This window comes from Orcinus orca, chromosome 3 (genome assembly GCF_937001465.1).
Source record: "Orcinus orca chromosome 3, mOrcOrc1.1, whole genome shotgun sequence".
Lineage (NCBI taxonomy): Eukaryota > Metazoa > Chordata > Mammalia > Artiodactyla > Delphinidae > Orcinus > Orcinus orca.
Genome location: NC_064561.1, coordinates 22846994 through 22864215, shown reverse-complemented (window position 1 = coordinate 22864215; position 17222 = coordinate 22846994). Strand labels below are relative to the sequence as shown.

Below are 17222 nucleotides of genomic sequence, written 5' to 3'. Positions count from 1 at the left end.
CATTAATTTTCATTGTTAACTTTTGAGAAAACCTCTAAGGATTACTTCCTCATAAATATTTACTATTATAAATGCATTACTGATTTCAGTACTGCTATAGGTTTGTGCATTACAGGGATTCTGATAAAATACTCATTCACACCATTCAATTACACACATTGTTCATGGAATATATTCATTTATTTATTTATTTATTTATTTATTTATTTTTGGCTGTGTTGGGTCTTCGTTGCTGTGCGCAGGCAGGCTTTCTCTACTTGCACGGAGTGGGGGCTACTCTTCGTTGCGGTGCACAGGCTTCTCATTGCGGTGGCTTCTCTTGTTGCAGAGCACGGGCGCTAGGCTCGGAGGCTTCAGTAGTTGTGGCTCGCAGGCTCAGTAGTCGTGGCTCACGGGCTCTAGAGCGCAGGTTCCGTAGTTGTGGCACACCGGCTTAGTTGCTCCGTGGCATGTGGGATCTCCCCAGACCAGGGCTCGAACCCTTGTCCCCTGCATTGGCAGGTGGCTTCTTAACGACGGCGCCATCAGGGAAGCCCCTGGAGTATATTCTTGACAGAAGAAAATTTCCGTTTTGACTAAGCATTGATGAGAACTGAATCTTTGACTTATCTTTCACATGCCTGATGATTGAAATAATTTCCCACAGAATAGCTTCTGGTTTTGTACTTTTCAGTTCTTTTTTTCTTCTTCAAACGCACATGCTTTGAGAGCTGTGAAGTGCAAGACATGGCTATATTGTAAGGTGGTTTTTGTCCTTATGCTTCTGTGTCTTGTGCTAGTTAAGTCAGTAGAGTAGTCAGTATGAGTACTGGAAGTTATTCCTGTAATGGGATAGTATATAGTCAATTACATATGGTGATGTCTGAATATCACATAATAGCCTCACTTAAAACATCTCCTTAGGGCTTCCCTGGTGGCGCAGTGGTTGAGAGTCCACCTGCCGATGCAGGGGGCACGGGTTCGTGCCCCGGTCCTGGAAGATCCCACATGCCGCGGAGCGACTAGGCCCGTGAGCAATGGCCGCTGAGCCTGTGCGTCCAGAGCCTGTGCTCCACAACGGGAGAGGTCACAACAGTGAGAGGTCCGCGAACCACAGAACAAAAGAAAATCTCCTTAGCCAGATTTCAAAAAAGCCTGTGGCCATTCCAATATGATCCAACATAGCGGAATATGATAGAAGGAAAATTGGCAAAGAAAGAGACGCTGGTCTTACCTGATGGAAGTGAAAATATCTCACTTTTGACAATTTTGCAAAAACCTATAATTCCATGAATTAATTTCTAGGGTTCTTCATAGGACCTAAAAAGGAACCCATAGAGTTGTGGAACAACAATAGAAGCTTCTGTGATGAGAAGCCAAGGCACCGCAACAAACAGTAGCCCCCGCTCGCCGCAACTGGAGAAAGTCTACACGCAGCATTGAAGACCCAATGCAGCCAAAATAAAAATAAATAAATAAAAATAAATAAATTTATTTTTAAAAAAGTAATACTCTGGTTTGAGGCATGAGAAGAGAAATTAGCTAATCCTTTCAGAACTTTTAAAATATCAAACTCAGTCTCTAAGATTTTAGCATTATATACAACATTGGTTACTTATTAGTGGTTTGGGAAGGCCAATTTAAAATTTTCTGATCTTACTGTATTGAAATTCACGGCCCTAATGTTTTCCACATTGACTATATGAATGATGAAGTAAAGTCAATCATGTATTTCCTTTCCAACTGGACAGAAAACAAAACTTTAAAAAGTGTTTGGACTACTGACTTCTGATTTCTTCTAAGGCAAGTGTATAGGTAATTTTTATTCCCTGATTAGGAGAAAAATGGTGGAAGAGGGCAGGGTTAAGAATTAAGATTTCAAGAGCGTGAGAGGTAGATGGCCAACCAGAGTTCCTAAGGTTCGGTGCCTGTAACTGTTACCGCCGCTTAAGCCTGCCAAAGCAGTGGTACGGCTGCTGCCCTCGTATTTGCTACCTCTAGAAACATTCTTGCCAGTAGTGGCGGCAGCGGGACTCAGTTACCCCCTTTTCTCACTCTCTCCAGAAGCTCCAGATGGTGTCTTCTGTGGGCAACGTGGCCGACAGCACAGAACCAACGAAACGTATGCTTTCCTTCCAAGGGTTAGCTGAGTTGGTACATCGAGAGTATCAGGCAGGAGATTTTGAGGCAGCTGAGAGACACTGCATGCAGCTGTGGAGACAAGAGCCAGACAATACTGGAGTACTTTTATTACTTTCATCTCTACACTTCCAGTGTCGAAGGCTGGACAGATCTGCCCACTTTAGTACTCTGGCAATTAAACAGAACCCTCTTCTGGCAGAAGCCTATTCGAATTTGGGGAATGTGTACAAGGAAAGAGGGCAGTTGCAGGAAGCAATTGAGCATTACCGGCATGCATTGCATCTCAAACCAGATTTCATCGATGGTTATATTAACCTGGCAGCCGCTTTGGTAGCAGCAGGCGACATGGAAGGGGCAGTACAAGCTTACGTCTCTGCTCTTCAGTGCAATCCTGATTTGTACTGTGTTCGCAGTGACCTGGGGAACCTGCTCAAAGCCCTGGGTCGCTTGGAAGGAGCCAAGGCATGTTATTTGAAAGCAATGGAGACGCAACCGAACTTTGCAGTAGCTTGGAGTAATCTTGGCTGTGTTTTCAATGCACAAGGGGAGATTTGGCTTGCAATTCATCACTTTGAAAAGGCTGTCACGCTTGACCCCAATTTTCTGGATGCTTATATCAATTTAGGAAATGTCTTGAAAGAGGCACGGATTTTTGACAGAGCTGTGGCAGCTTACCTTTGTGCCCTAAGCTTGAGCCCAAATCATGCAGTGGTACATGCCAACCTGGCTTGTGTATACTATGAGCAAGGCCTGATAGATCTGGCAATAGACACCTACAGGCGAGCTATTGAATTGCAACCACATTTCCCTGATGCTTACTGCTACCTAGCCAAGGCTCTGGAAGAGAAGGGCAGTGTTGCCGAAGCAGAAGAGTGTTATAATACAGCTCTGCGGCTGTGTCCCACCCATGCAGACTCTCTGAATGACCTAGCCAATATCAAAGGAGACCAGGGAAACTTTGAAGAGGCAGTTCGCTTGTATTGTAAAGCATTAGAAGTCTTCCCAGAGTTTGCTGTTGCCCATTCAAATTTAGCAAGTGTATTGCAGCAGCAGGGAAAACTGCAGGAAGCTCTGATGCATTATAAGGAGGCTGTTCGAATCAGTCCTACCTTTGCTGATGCCTACTGTAACATGGGAGACATTCTAAAGGAGATGCAGGATGTTCAGGGAGGCTTGCAGTGTTATACTCGTGCCATTCAGATTAACCCTGCACTTGCGGATGCCCACAGCAATCTGGCTTCCATTCACAAGTATTCAGGGAATATTCCAGAAGCAATTGCTTCTTATCGCACTGCTCTGAAGCTTGAACCTGATTTTCCTGACGCTTATTGTGATTTGGCTCATTGCCTGCAGATTGTCTGTGATTGGACAGACTATGATGAGCGAATGAAGAAGTTGGTCAGCATTGTGGCTGACCAGCTGGAGAGGAATCGGTTGCCTTCTGTGCAGCCTCATCATAGTATGCTCTATCCTCTTTCTCATGGCTTCAGGAAGGCTATTGCTGAGAGCCATGGGAACCTCTGCTTGGATGAGATCGGTGTCCTTCATAAACCACCGTACGAACATCCAAAAGACTTGAAGCTCAGTGATGGTCGACTGCGTGTAGGATACGTGAGTTCTGACTTTGGGAATCATCCTACTTCTCATCTTATGCAGTCTATTCCAGGCATGCACAATCCTGATAAATTTGAGGTATTCTGTTATGCCCTGAGCCCAGATGATGGCACAAACTTCCGAGCGAAGGTGATGGCAGAAGCCCATCATTTCATTGATCTTTCTCAGATTCCATGCAATGGGAAAGCAGCTGATCGCATCCATCAAGATGGTATACACATCCTTGTAAATATGAATGGTTATACCAGGGGTGCTCGAAATGAACTCTTTGCTCTCAGGCCAGCTCCTATTCAGGCAATGTGGCTGGGCTACCCTGGGACCAGTGGCGTGCTTTTCATGGATTATATCATCACTGATCAGGAAACTTCACCTGCTGAAGTTGCTGAGCAGTATTCTGAGAAACTGGCTTATATGCCCCATACTTTCTTTATTGGCGATCATGCTAATATGTTCCCTCACCTGAAGAAGAAGGCAGTCATCGATTTTCAGTCCAAAGGGCACATTTATGACAATCGGATTGTGCTGAATGGCATCGACCTCAAAGCATTTCTTGATAGTCTCCCAGATGTGCAGATTGTCAAGATGAAATGTCCTGATGGAGGAGACAACGCAGACAGCAGTAATACGGCTCTTAATATGCCTGTCATTCCTATGAATACTATTGCAGAGGCAGTTATTGAAATGATTAACAGAAGACAAATTCAGATAACAATTAATGGATTCAGTCTTAGCAATGGACTGGCAACTACCCAGATCAACATTAAGGCTGCCACTGGAGAGGAGGTTCCCCGTACCATTATTGTAACCACACGTTCTCAGTACGGGTTACCGGAAGATGCCATTGTGTACTGTAACTTCAATCAGTTATATAAAATTGACCCATCTACTTTGCAGATGTGGGCAAATATTCTGAAGCGTGTTCCCAATAGTGTACTGTGGCTGTTGCGTTTTCCAGCAGTAGGAGAACCTAATATTCAACAGTATGCACAAAATATGGGCCTTCCCCAGAACCGTATCATTTTTTCACCTGTTGCTCCTAAAGAGGAACATGTTCGGAGAGGCCAGCTGGCTGATGTCTGCTTGGACACGCCACTCTGTAATGGACACACCACAGGGATGGATATCCTTTGGTCAGGGACACCCGTGGTGACTATGCCAGGAGAGACTCTTGCTTCCCGAGTTGCAGCTTCCCAGCTCACTTGTTTAGGCTGTCTTGAGCTTATTGCTCAAAATAGACAAGAATATGAAGACATAGCTGTGAAAGTGGGAACTGATCTAGAATACCTGAAGAAAATTCGTGGCAAAGTCTGGAAGCAGAGAACATCTAGCCCTCTGTTCAACACCAAACAATACACGATGGACCTAGAGAGGCTCTATCTACAGATGTGGGTGCATTACGCAGCTGGCAACAAACCTGATCACATGATTAAGCCTGTTGAAGTCACTGAGTCGGCCTAAATAATGACTGTGTGCACAGGAGAATTACCCTGTACCTGAGCCTCAACCTTCTGGGGGAAAGGGAACTACTTTTTCCTTATCTGTACAATACCATGCTGCAGATGGGTGACAGACAATGATAAGAAATAGCACAGCCAGACTTGCTTCCTACATGATCATGATCATGATAGGGAGAGACACAAGAGATGGGAAACTGCTGTTCCACAAGGAGTCTCCATAGAATTTTGCAGCAGCCAGGTGTCTGGAAGGTCTGGAAGGTAAGTCTGGAAGGTCTGATCTCCCTTGGTCTTCCATGGGATGGATGGTTAGTGTGGAAGGGAGATAGAGATTGCCCAGCCGTTTTGTGATTATCATGGATTGATTGAGTCTTCTGAATTAATATTTTTCTTTATATTTTGGGTATTGGAGCTTTTAAAAATGTTTGGTTTCAGGTATTTTTATTCATGTGAAGTGTGTATGATTCTCTTGAGATAAGCTTTTAAGCTAAAATATTCCTTGTTTTAGTTTCTGAACTCTACAGATAAATGGGGACTTTGCTGGTGTAGTCTTTTTATAGGTTTTGTAAACCACTTGAGCTTATATCAGTCATTTTAGTGTCTGACATAATGTTCGGAACTATCAGTGCTTTGTTGGTTTATAGATGATGGCTTAAATTCTTTTCCTGGTCCGTTTCGTTCTTCCCTTCCCCCCACTTTAAAAATTCTCCTGTAACTTGACTAACAAAAAAACAAGTCTGATTCAAAACCTCCCAGAGTGTTTCTCTTAACCGCATCATCTGGTGCCAAATGAAGATTCTTAGGAGTGATTATTAATTCTGAAGGGCACAGTTGTGGTACTGTCACTGATGATAATAATAATGGATTTTTGGCCTAGAGTTTTGACATATTTCACCAGTGTTTTACCGTTGACTGCCCCTCTATGCTGCTTCCAAAAGTGATAGTGTGTGTTAAGATTTTTACTTTCATTTCTAATGTTTGTTTGTTTTAGTGAGTCCTGTTCTTCCTTTTTCTTTCAGCAGAAATGAAATCCCAGGTAAGTATAAGTATTCAAATATTTGATCAGTAAGTCACAGTTATCTCCAGTACATTAAATAACTTTCATCAAAAAACATGTTATAGGTAAAAAGCTCTGAAGGACCAGCTATGTATATGATAATTATGTTTCAGACCTTCTAGGGTATTATATATAATAACTTGTCTTCTGGACGTGGTCTTGAAGTCTTTATGGATTCAGTCTCAGTAGTAGCGAACTGCACTGCTACTTGGTTTGGAGTACAAATTAGACTTTAGCCCTCCTGGAGGTTGAGTTTTTGGTATTGAAAACCATAGGAATGAAATTATTGTATTTCAACAAAGGATCGAGGGCTTGAGGCTTAAACAAGGCAACATACGTGTGGGAAACAGTCAGCCTTGAGGGCAGGTAAGGACATGCCAGGCATGCGGCCGCTGCTCGAAGGGACTGTCCCTACTTGTTCCCCTCCTTGTTCCATTCCATGGGAGATAAATCACCAGGGCCCAGAGATCAGAAAGAATGTAAAATGAGACAAGCAAAGCTGTCTCCCCCCTGCACGTGCAGGTTATTTTTGATGCTTCTAGGTTTATGGGTTTCCTCCCAGGGAAGTTTATCTTGAGCCGAGACAGTCTGTAGATAATGTAAACCACCATCTGGCAACCTTCCGATTTCTAGTCTAGATAATCTGCAACTGTAGCATAATACAATTTGCCTTGCAACCATCAGTTGTCTTGGTCCTTCTGACCCCACCCGTCGGTGCTACTTCAGTTCCTTACCCCTTCCCTTCTGACCCTGGGCGGTGAGATCCTCTTTCTCCGGCTGGTCCGCGGCAAGTGGCACTCGAACAGGGACCTGAAGCGTGAAGGCAATTAAAAGAAAAAGAAAGTGCAGGTAAGAGAACCCTTATGCAAAATATGTGTGGCCACCAGTAAAAGTGAAACTAATAGAGCCATGAGGCAATAGTCAGAAGTAAAATAAGATGAGGCAAAAGGCCTCAAAGTAGTGTGAATTATTTGCTCAGGTTTTACTTTCGATGCTTAAAGCTCGGGGTAATAAAGTTTCTGAACTTTATTGTTGACTGAATTTTTACAGCATATCCATGGTGTATCTCCCTGGTTTCCTGATGGTGGCTCTGGTGACATAGAAATCTGGCAGAAAGTTGGAGAAGATTTAAAAAATTATTACGAGTCTCGAGGGCCTACTCATACTCCTGTTGTTACATATAGTTTGTGGAATCTGATAAAAATATGTTTAGATTCTTCTCATGATAGTGTTGATTTGAATGTAAAGTCAGAAAAACATAAGCCTCTGACAGAAGGAGAGACTGTATTAACTACTGTGTCGCCACTTCCTAAACCGAAAGAGCTAATTAATTTCAATAGTTTAGATGAAGAGGAACATTTTGACTTAACAGATGAGGCTTGTAAACATAAAAGAGAGAACTATCCTGAGGATGGTTTTCTAATGGCTGTGATAGATAAGTCAGTGAAAAAGCTGCAGGTTAATAAGGACTGTCTTCCTCAAAAATCTACGTCTGTAAAAATGCTGAGTCCCTTGCAGCGCGCTGTACAAGGAGCCATAAAACGAGGAGAAGATCCTATTTTCTGTTGTCCCGTCATAGAAAGACCTGGTCCTAATAATCCTCAACAAGCTACTAGGGAGCATCAGCCTCTCCCTTTGAAAGTTTTGAAAGATTGAAAATCTGCCTGTGCTCAATATGGGCCCACTGCTCCTTTTACTGCTGCTATGGTTGACAGGAGAAGCTCTTCCCCCCGCTGATTGGAAGTCTATTGCACGAGCTTGTTTAAATGGTGGAGATTATTTAATATGGAAGTTTGATTTTTATGAACGGGCTGCTGAACAAGCAGAAAAGAATGCTGCCCATAATATTCCAGTTGATTATCATATGCTGATTGGGGAAGGACAATATCTTTCTTTACAAGATCAATTAACTTATCCCTTTGTTGCTTATCCTCAAATAAATCATTTGGCATTACAAGCCTGGAGGAAATGTCCTTCTACACACAAAACTGAAGATCTTTCAAAACTTAGACAGGGACCTGATGAACCATACGCTGATTTTGTAGATAGGTTGTCACAGGCGGTGGGGAGACTCATTGTGGACAGACTCACTGGTACAATTGTAGTTAAGCAACTTGCTTTTGAAAATGCTAATAATGAGTGTCAGGCTGCGATTCGACCTTGGAGAAAACGGGGAACATTGGAGGCTTATATTCGCCTTTGTGCAGGCATTGGGCCTACTTATATACAGGGTGCTGCTGTGGCTGCAGCATTAACTAACGTGGGGTTTAAAAACAATCAAAAGAAAACAAAGACTTGTTTTAAATGCGGAAAGGGCAGGTCCTTTTGCTAGAGAATGTAGATCTTTTAATTCTAACCCTAGTCCTTCCTTCCCTACTCAGAAACCTCCAGATGGTCAGAAAATCCCTGGTTTATGCCCTACATGCAATAGGGGAAAACATTGGGCACAAGATTGTTGCTCAGTGGCCCACAAGGATGGGCCACCACTGTCGGGGAACTCCTCCCGGGGCCTTCCCCGGCCCCAACAAATAATAAGGGCAATGTCTGTGTATCCTCCTCAAATTATCAATCAGACATTAACCAAAAACAAAAACATACAATATCCTCGCTCTCCAGAGCAACACCAGGAAGCGCAGGACTGGAGCTCAGTACCTCCGCCCGATATGTATTAACTCCTGAAATGGGTCCTCAGGCCCTCTCTACGGGCATCTGTGGACCTTTACCCAAGGGTTTGATGGGACTATTATTGGGAAGAAGTAGTGTCGCCGTGAAAGGTTTAACTGTTATGCCAGGAGTCATAGATTCTGACTACGAAGGAGAAATAAAAGTCATGGCACAAACTATTAAAAATATAATAACTATTTCTCCTGGTGATAAAATTGCACAATTGCTACTTTTGCCCTTTGTACCTCATGGACAAATTTTACAACATCAAAAGAGAGAAACAAAGGCTTTTGGATCGTCTAATGCTGCCTACTGGATTCAGAAGATAGGGAAAGAACGTCCAGAAATGAAATGAACCATTAATGGAAAGGTTTTTTCAGGTTTGTTAGACACTGGAGCTGATGTCTCTGTTATGACGCAGGTACACTGGCCTAAACGTTGGCCCATTAGTCCTACTATTACAGAACTTCACGGAATAGGACAAAGTTCTTCTCCTATGCAAAGTAGTCAGTTTTTTTTTATGGCAAGATAGGGAGGGTCATTCAGGATATTTCCAGCCTCATGTTTTGCCTGGGCTGCCTTTAAACCTCTGGGGCCGAGATATATTAAAAGAAATGGGAGTATTACTTTATAGTCCAAACTCTCAAGTCTCTAATATGATGTTGCATCAAGGATTTCTTCCCACAAAAGGTCTGGGAACAAATCAACAAGGAACTGTCAGTCCTATTGATGTGAAAATAAAAAATGATAGACAAGGTTTGGTTTTTTCTTAGGGGCCTTGGATTCTCCACTCACTGCTGATCCAATTACTTGGCTGACTGATGACCCTGTATGGGTGGACCAATGGCCCCTCACAAAGGAGAAATGAGAAGCTGCAGAACAATTAGTACTGGAACAATTAGGGCATTTAGAAATTTCCAGTAGTCCTTGGAATACTCCTATTTTTATTATCAAGAAAAAATCTGGAAAATATAGGTTATTACAGGATCTAAGAGCTGTTAATAAAACTATGCTAATAATGGGAGCTCTTCAACGAGGCCTACCCTCTCCAACAGCCATACCACACAATAATCATCTTTTAGTTATAGATTTAAAAGATTGTTTTTTCACTATTCCTTTGTTTCCTGAAGATAGAAAACATTTTGCTTTTAGCTTGCCTGCCTTAAATTTTAAGGAACCCATGAGGAGATTTCAATGGAAAGTATTGCCTCAGGGCATGGCAAATAGTCCTACATTATGCCAAAAATATGTGGCTCAGGCCTTGACTCCTGTGAGAAAAAGGTTTCCATCGTTATATCTCATACATTATATGGATGATATACTTTTAGCCACTGATAATATTTCTTTATTAGAGACTGCTTTTCAATTTTTACAACAGTCCTTACAATCATTTGGCTTGGTCATTGCCTCAAAAAAAATTCAAAGACAATCTCCATTTTTTATATTTGGGAAAATATATTGATAACACTACTATTAGGCCTCAAAAACTGCAAATTCGAGTTGATAATTTAAAAACATGAAATGCTTTTCAAAAATTACTTGGAGATATTAATTGGCTAAGGCCTTCCTTAAAACTTACTACTGCTCAATGACAGCCTTTGTTTGATATTCTTAAAGGTGACTCAGATCCTTCTTCTTCACGCTCTATGACTCCAGAAGGATTTCAAGCTTTACAAATAGTCAGTAGATCTATCAGTTCTACACAATTAACTAGAATTCATACTCACCTTCCAATTTTCTTAATAATTTGTCCAACTCCTCATGTGCCTACTGCCGTCTTATGGCAAACTGTTGGAATTATTGAATAGATTCATATGAAAACTACACCCTCTAAAGTTATTAACGCTTATTATGAACTTATTAGTAATTTAATAATGCAAGGTAGAACTAGATGCTTACAACCTATAAGTATAGAACCTTCTCAAATTATTATCCCTTATTCAGTTAGTCAACAAAATTGGCTTTTTCAACATAGTAATGAATGGGGTCTTGCTCTTGCAGGATTTTCAGGTACCTTGGAATGCCATTACCCTGCTGATAAATTGATCGAATTCAACAAACTTAACTCATATCTTTCCTTCTATAATTAGGCAACAGCCTGTTCCTCATGTACCTTTGGTTTTTTCGGACGGTTCTTCTTCAGGAGTGGCTACTGTAATCATTGACGACGGAACAAACCTCATGAAAGAAACTTCCTTGACTTCAGCTCAACGTGTTGAACTGTATGCTGTCATTATGTCTTTTAAACATTTGCCTTCTATATCTTTTAATTTGTTTTCTGATAGTAAATATCTTATTAGCTTATGATTTCTTCTGGAGACTGCGACCATAGGACATACTAATGACCCTGAATTATCATCCTCTTTTCGTTTGCTTCAACAGCTTATTCGTTCCCACGATGGTCCTGTTGCAGGTCTGTATATCCGTGCTCATTCTAACTTGCCTGGTCCATTGACTAAACTTAATGCGACTGCAGATGTTTTAACTCGATCTAAACGTGATCTTTATCCTGTACATTTTCCTCCCAAGAATAGAGTTGAAGTTACTCCTCCTCCTCAATCTCTTTTCCCTAAAGCAGGACAGGTCCCAATTTACCGTACTCCTCCTTTCCGTTCGTCATGCTGTCAAGAATGGCTAATGTACTGCATTCATTATCTTCATACTCTTGATACTCATGGTCCATGTCCTGGACACCCTCATATTATGGTAAGTTATGATCAAACTGCTTCACAAGCAGCACAGCCGTTGCACGCTTTACACCGTCAGTCGGCGGCTACATTACACACACAATTTTCCCTTACTGGTGAAGCCGCCCCACAAATTGTTAAGCAGTGCCCACAATGCTTACCTCACCTTCCTGTTCCACATTATGTTGTTAATCCTCGTGGATTATTACCTAGACATGTATGGCAAATGGATGTTACTCGTATCCCGTCTTTTGGGAAATTACAGTTTGTTCATGTCACTATCGATACTTACTCTGGTTTCCTCTGTGCTACAGCACAGACCGGAGAAGCTACTAAACATGTTATCACTCATTTATTACACTGTTTTGCTTTCATGAACCTTCCCAAAATTATTAAAACAGATAATGGGCCCGCTGCTTTTGCAACATTTTGTAATTCATTACAAAATTACCCATATTACAGGCATTCCATATAACCCTCAAGGACAGCGTATTATAGAACGTGCAAATAAATCTTTAAAGCTAACTATTGAAAAAATAAAAAGGGGGGAATTGTATAGAACAACGCCACATAACCTTATAAATCATGCTCTGTTTATTTTAAATGTTCTCACTGTTGACAAATTTGGCTGCTCTGCAGGGGGAAGGTTGGTGGCTGAGCCAAGATTGGCCTCTCAATCTCCGGAGGTCCTCTGGAAAGATCCGTTAACCAGCACTTGGCGTGGTCCTGATCCTGTGTTGATTTGGGGACGTGGTCACGTGTGTATCTTTCCCAGATCAGTGCCTGGACCTTGCTGGCTTCCTGAGCGCTTAGTCAAGCAAATAGATGGCTCGCCACAGCTCACCTAGTTCAGAAGATGAAGAAGCTCTGCACCTCTCCGGAAAATTTGACAGTGTTGATTCAGAAAAAGAAGAAGAAGAGGAGAGCACTTGCCAGGACGACTCAAAGGAGTGATGTTCCAACTTGGGGACAAATTAAACAACTGGTTTCATGAGCTCAAGAGTCAGTGAAACAACAGAATAATCCTGTTACACCTGTAACTTTATTTTTGGTTATGTTGGCAACCATTTCATGTGTTCCCTCTGTTAATGCAGCAACTTACTGGGCCTATGTACCTGATCCTCCACTATTACAACCCATATCTTGGTCTGAAGCAGAGTTTCCTGTATTTTACAATGATAAGTGTTTATGGGCCTCTTATTGGGAATATAAAAGAAATCAATATGTCTGTAAATTATACTAACTGGTTTAGTCCCCATCCTGTCTGTCTTAGCCCATTGAATCTGGAAACTGGATGTGTAAAGGCTATTAGTTATGAGCATACAGATGTTTATGAGGGAACGGATCAATCAATTAGTTTGTCAGGCTCTCCAGGCATCCTTCGTTTTACAGGAACCAACATTACTCTTACATGCCCGGCTACCAGCCGACGAGAGGATCTTAAGGATACCATCATTTGGTATAAAATGGGCAAGCTATTAATATTAGAGGTCAAATCTCATACGCCTCACCACTTAGGGATTCCGCTATTACTATAGCCAAGGTTACAGGTGAAGATTCAGGAAATTATTTCTGTATGAAGCGTTTACTTGGAGGACAAGGGATACTTATAGCTGGACGTAAGGTTACTATGCTTAACAGAAAATCAAAAAATCAATTGCCTCGCCTTACGACCGTTAACTTTCCTGGATCCAATTTTGAACATTGCAATGCATCTTGGAATAATAACCAAATATGGTGTACTATAGATTATACCAAGGTGTCAATTCTTATCTCTTCTTTTCCCATCATAGATAGGTTTATCACATTTCAAAAGAACTGGGATATATGGAAACTAGCTCTAACTTATTCCAATACACCTGTTATAACTTGTGTTGCTCCTCCATATACACGTTTGTGTGGTTCTATTAACATTGGTAATTCTTCCAAAGGAGGATATAATATTAGCTGTGTTAATTGTATTTTTAGCAGTTGTATGTTCCCTTCTGCAGGAACGCAATCTGTGCTTATACTAAAGCAACCCATGTATGTTATGGTGCCTGTACATCTGAGAGAACCTTGGTATGAAGATACTGGAGTACAGGCATGGGTGGAAGTCTCTAAAGCCTTGCAGAGGAGACGCTTTCTTGGGTGGCTAATAGTAAGTTTACTTGCGTCGGCTGCTGTGTCTGCTACTGTGGCTACTGCCGGTCTTGCTCTTTCACAGAGTATTAATCATGCTCACTTTGCTAATCAGTTATCTCAACATACCAGTCTTGCTTTATCTTTACAAAGTCACATATATTTACGGATTAATAACAAGTTAGATGAATTTAAAAACGCAATTTTGGGGATTGGAGATCAGATGACAGCATTAAAATTGAGGATGCGTTTAGCTTGTCATGCAAAGTATACATGGATGTGTGTTACTCCTTAAAAGTACAGTGACTGTATTTGGGAATGGGAAAAAGTAAAAATGCATCTGCTGAGTGTTTGGTCAGATAATAATATTAGTCTTGATCTTAAGAAATTAAATGCTGAAATTCAGGATATACAAAATACACATCTTGATGATGTTTCGCCAGAAGATGTAATTCAAACTTTACTGGATCATTTAAAGTGGTTAAACCCTCAGTCTTGGATTACTGGAAGGTTGTCAGGATTTATTACCCTGGCCATAATTTGCCTATTATTGATAATAATCTTCTCATGTCTGTTTCGTATCCTCATGCAACAGTACACTACTCTCGGCACTAAACTTCATGGAATTATTTTGCAGCAAAAGTTAAAAAATAAAAAAGACCTGTGGGAAGCAGTCAGCCTTGAGAGCAGGTAAGGACATGCCAGGCATGCCGCCGCTGCTCGAAGGGACTGTCCCTACTTGTTCCCCTCCTTGTTCCATTCCATGGGAGACAAATCACCAGGGCCCAGAGATCAGAAAGAATGTAAAATGAGACAAGCAAAGCTGTCTTCCCCCTGCACATGCAGGTTATTTTTGATGCTTCTGGGTTTATGGGTTTCCTCCCAGGGAAGTTAACCTTGAGCCGAGACAGTCTGTAGGTAATGTAAACCACCATCTGGCAACCTTCCTTTTTCTAGTCTAGATAATCTGCAACTGTAGCGCAGTAAAATTTGCCTTGCAACCATCAATTGTCTTGGTCCTTCTGACCCCATTCGTCGGTGCTACTTCAGTTCCTTACCCCTTCCCTTCTGACCCTGGGCGGTGAAATCCTCTTTCTCCGGCTGGTCCGCGGCACACATGAATATATGTTTTTGTCTTGCTGTACTGCACCTGTGCTGTCTAGTAACAGATATTTTGTCTGCTAGTAGTGTTCTAGATTATGTCTTTCCAAAGCGCTGAGGCAGTGCACCTGTTCTGTAGTTGCAGCTGATGCCTGAATGTAGCCTAGCTGACAAATTATTGATTAATAAGAACTTGAATTTCTGAAAGATTTGTACTGTTAACGAAAATCTGAGCAAGGAGTCTCAAATGTAATTCTTAGCCAGAATTACATGTTAATGAACCATTTAACAGTGTGAATCAAGGAACATCAGTGTAAGGATTTCTTTTAATTTATTTTTTACCTGCTTGAAATATCAGTTAAAGTTTGCCAGCTTGGTTGCAGATGAACGGACGTTGGAAGTTCACCAAACTACTTAATGTGGGATAGGATAATAGACTTCCAGCGCCCTCAAGGCTGTGACCTTGCAGCCATTTTACATAACACATCCTCCTCCTATAGGGATGAACCTTTCCCTGGCCCGAAAAGTAGCAGCTCTGTTGAAGCTTTGCTTATTGTAACAGGATTTTGTTTCCAGGTTACATGTCTGTGGAAGACTTAATTCTGAATAGAGATATAGATATTACTGGAAACTAATTGTTTTTTCTATTATACTCTGATTTATCAAAAAAGTAAAACATTTAAACTGTGCTACAGAAATTCAGAAGTTGTCTTGCAATCTTTAAACAATAAATGAATGAGTTGCCCTTAAAAAAAAAAAAAAGGATTAAGCAGTTAAGCTGTTGGTCCCACATCAGACAAATTTTCCTATACCTTCTGTCAATATTGTTAACAGAGACTGTTATTTTATTAATCCTTATGATCCCGTGATTCTTTCTTTCATGTTTCAGGGCACAGCAGGTGAGAGAGTGGATTTGTTAAGCTGGGTGGGTTTATCCTTCTTTTATGCGTTCATTCAATTTTATGTTCATTTACTTATTGTACACACATGGCAATAGAAGCTGCTAAAGCAATCATTGCTATTCTGCAAAACAACAAGGCACAGAAGCAGATGTCTTATTTCTGAGATTTCTCCCCCCAGGATTATTATGATTAAAGATCCTTTCCCCCCACTCCCTGGAGAGGACAAGGGGCTGCTCGCTGGAGGTTTTTTAATGACTTGGGGAAAGGCTCAAATATCCCCCCATTATGGTAATCCACCCCAGGGGCAAACCACACAAGAATATTATGAATTTATTTTATTGTTCTATCCTTGCAAAGGTAATACTCAGCTCATTAGAATATGAAAACTATACTGTCAAATTTCAGAATTACATGGATGAAGAAAATCACCAGTGGCATCATATCACGTGTGTTATAGTTGTATTTACTATATTGACTATATTAACTATGTTGTGTTAACAATATATTGTATAACTATATATTGAAAAGGCAAAATGCTGTAACTTATTTCAGAAAAAATAATTATGTTGGCAAACCCCAAATTGTGCACTGTAGACAGGTCCTAGGAAAAGAAGATTTAATTCATAGTGGACAAGAGGTTAGCTTCTGTTTTCAGCCATGTGCTATTTCAAGAATTAAACGTCATGAATAATACAGGATATAAGAGGAATAGTCTAAAGACGGAAAAGCACATTTTGATTAGGAAAGAGAATTTAAGGCTTAAGTCTTTTTTTTTTAAGGAAAACTGCCTTATTACTATGAGATAAGAAAATTGTTTCCTTCTTTTCTTCCTTGCTTTCTTCTTTTTCTTTTTTTTAACCTTTTTAATTTTGGATATTTGACCTCTAAGCTGAGATGACTGAAAATGCCTCCTCTGGGCATCAACATTTTTGAAAGACTTTTTCCCCCTCCCTAAGGGCTATTTGTCTCTTGGAGGCATTGCCTACATTACTCACCAAGAGGCAAGCATTTGTCCTTGCACTAAATGCTGACATCTCCTGATAAGAGGGAAGCTGCAAAGTAGAAGAATTGAAGGTCAATATGTTGATAGTGGTCTCAAGAGCATTGACGTACATTTGTGTATTGGGGAAGGGGAGAGAAGCTTGAGAGTGGGCCAGTGGGGAGGGGTAAATATTTTGTGATGCTGTCTACCTATGGGCTTATAAAGTTTACAGCTGCATTAGGAGGACAAGCATTACCATTAGCATGAAAAGTAGGGCAGACCTCAGTTGCAAAAGCTTCTAGCCATACACATAGGGCAATACGTAAATGATACACCTTATTGCATTCACCCATTCACCCTCCCCTGTTCATGCTAATTGGAAATTTCAATCCATTTCAGAGAAGTAACACAACTATCGATCATTTTCCCTGGCACGAATCTTCCTAGAGCTCACGCACTAGCCCATGTGTCTTAGATTTAATATCTGATCACTAGCTGGATTGAAGCCAAGAGGTGGTT

The 17222-nt window shown here is 41.1% G+C and overlaps 1 protein-coding gene across 5 annotated transcripts in view; it reads left to right on the top strand.

Moving 5' to 3' along the window:
- The first annotated feature begins 1758 nt into the window (after positions 1-1758).
- LOC125963841 (UDP-N-acetylglucosamine--peptide N-acetylglucosaminyltransferase 110 kDa subunit-like) overlaps positions 1759-17222 on the top strand; it is a 673346-nt gene continuing 657882 nt past the window's right edge. The window contains exons 1-3 of one of the 5 annotated variants that reach the window (XM_049707407.1): positions 1759-5450; positions 11293-11616; positions 12237-15588. In XM_049707407.1, the coding sequence (XP_049563364.1) occupies positions 2053-5193 (3141 nt within the window). In that variant the 5' untranslated portion in view covers positions 1759-2052 and the 3' untranslated portion in view covers positions 5194-5450; positions 11293-11616; positions 12237-15588. Of the gene's footprint in view, positions 5451-6180; positions 6769-6930; positions 6985-11292; positions 12006-12236; positions 15589-17222 lie in introns of those variants that run through there. The other 4 variants (XM_049707405.1, XM_049707406.1, XM_049707410.1 and 1 more) reach the window with 4 other exon arrangements.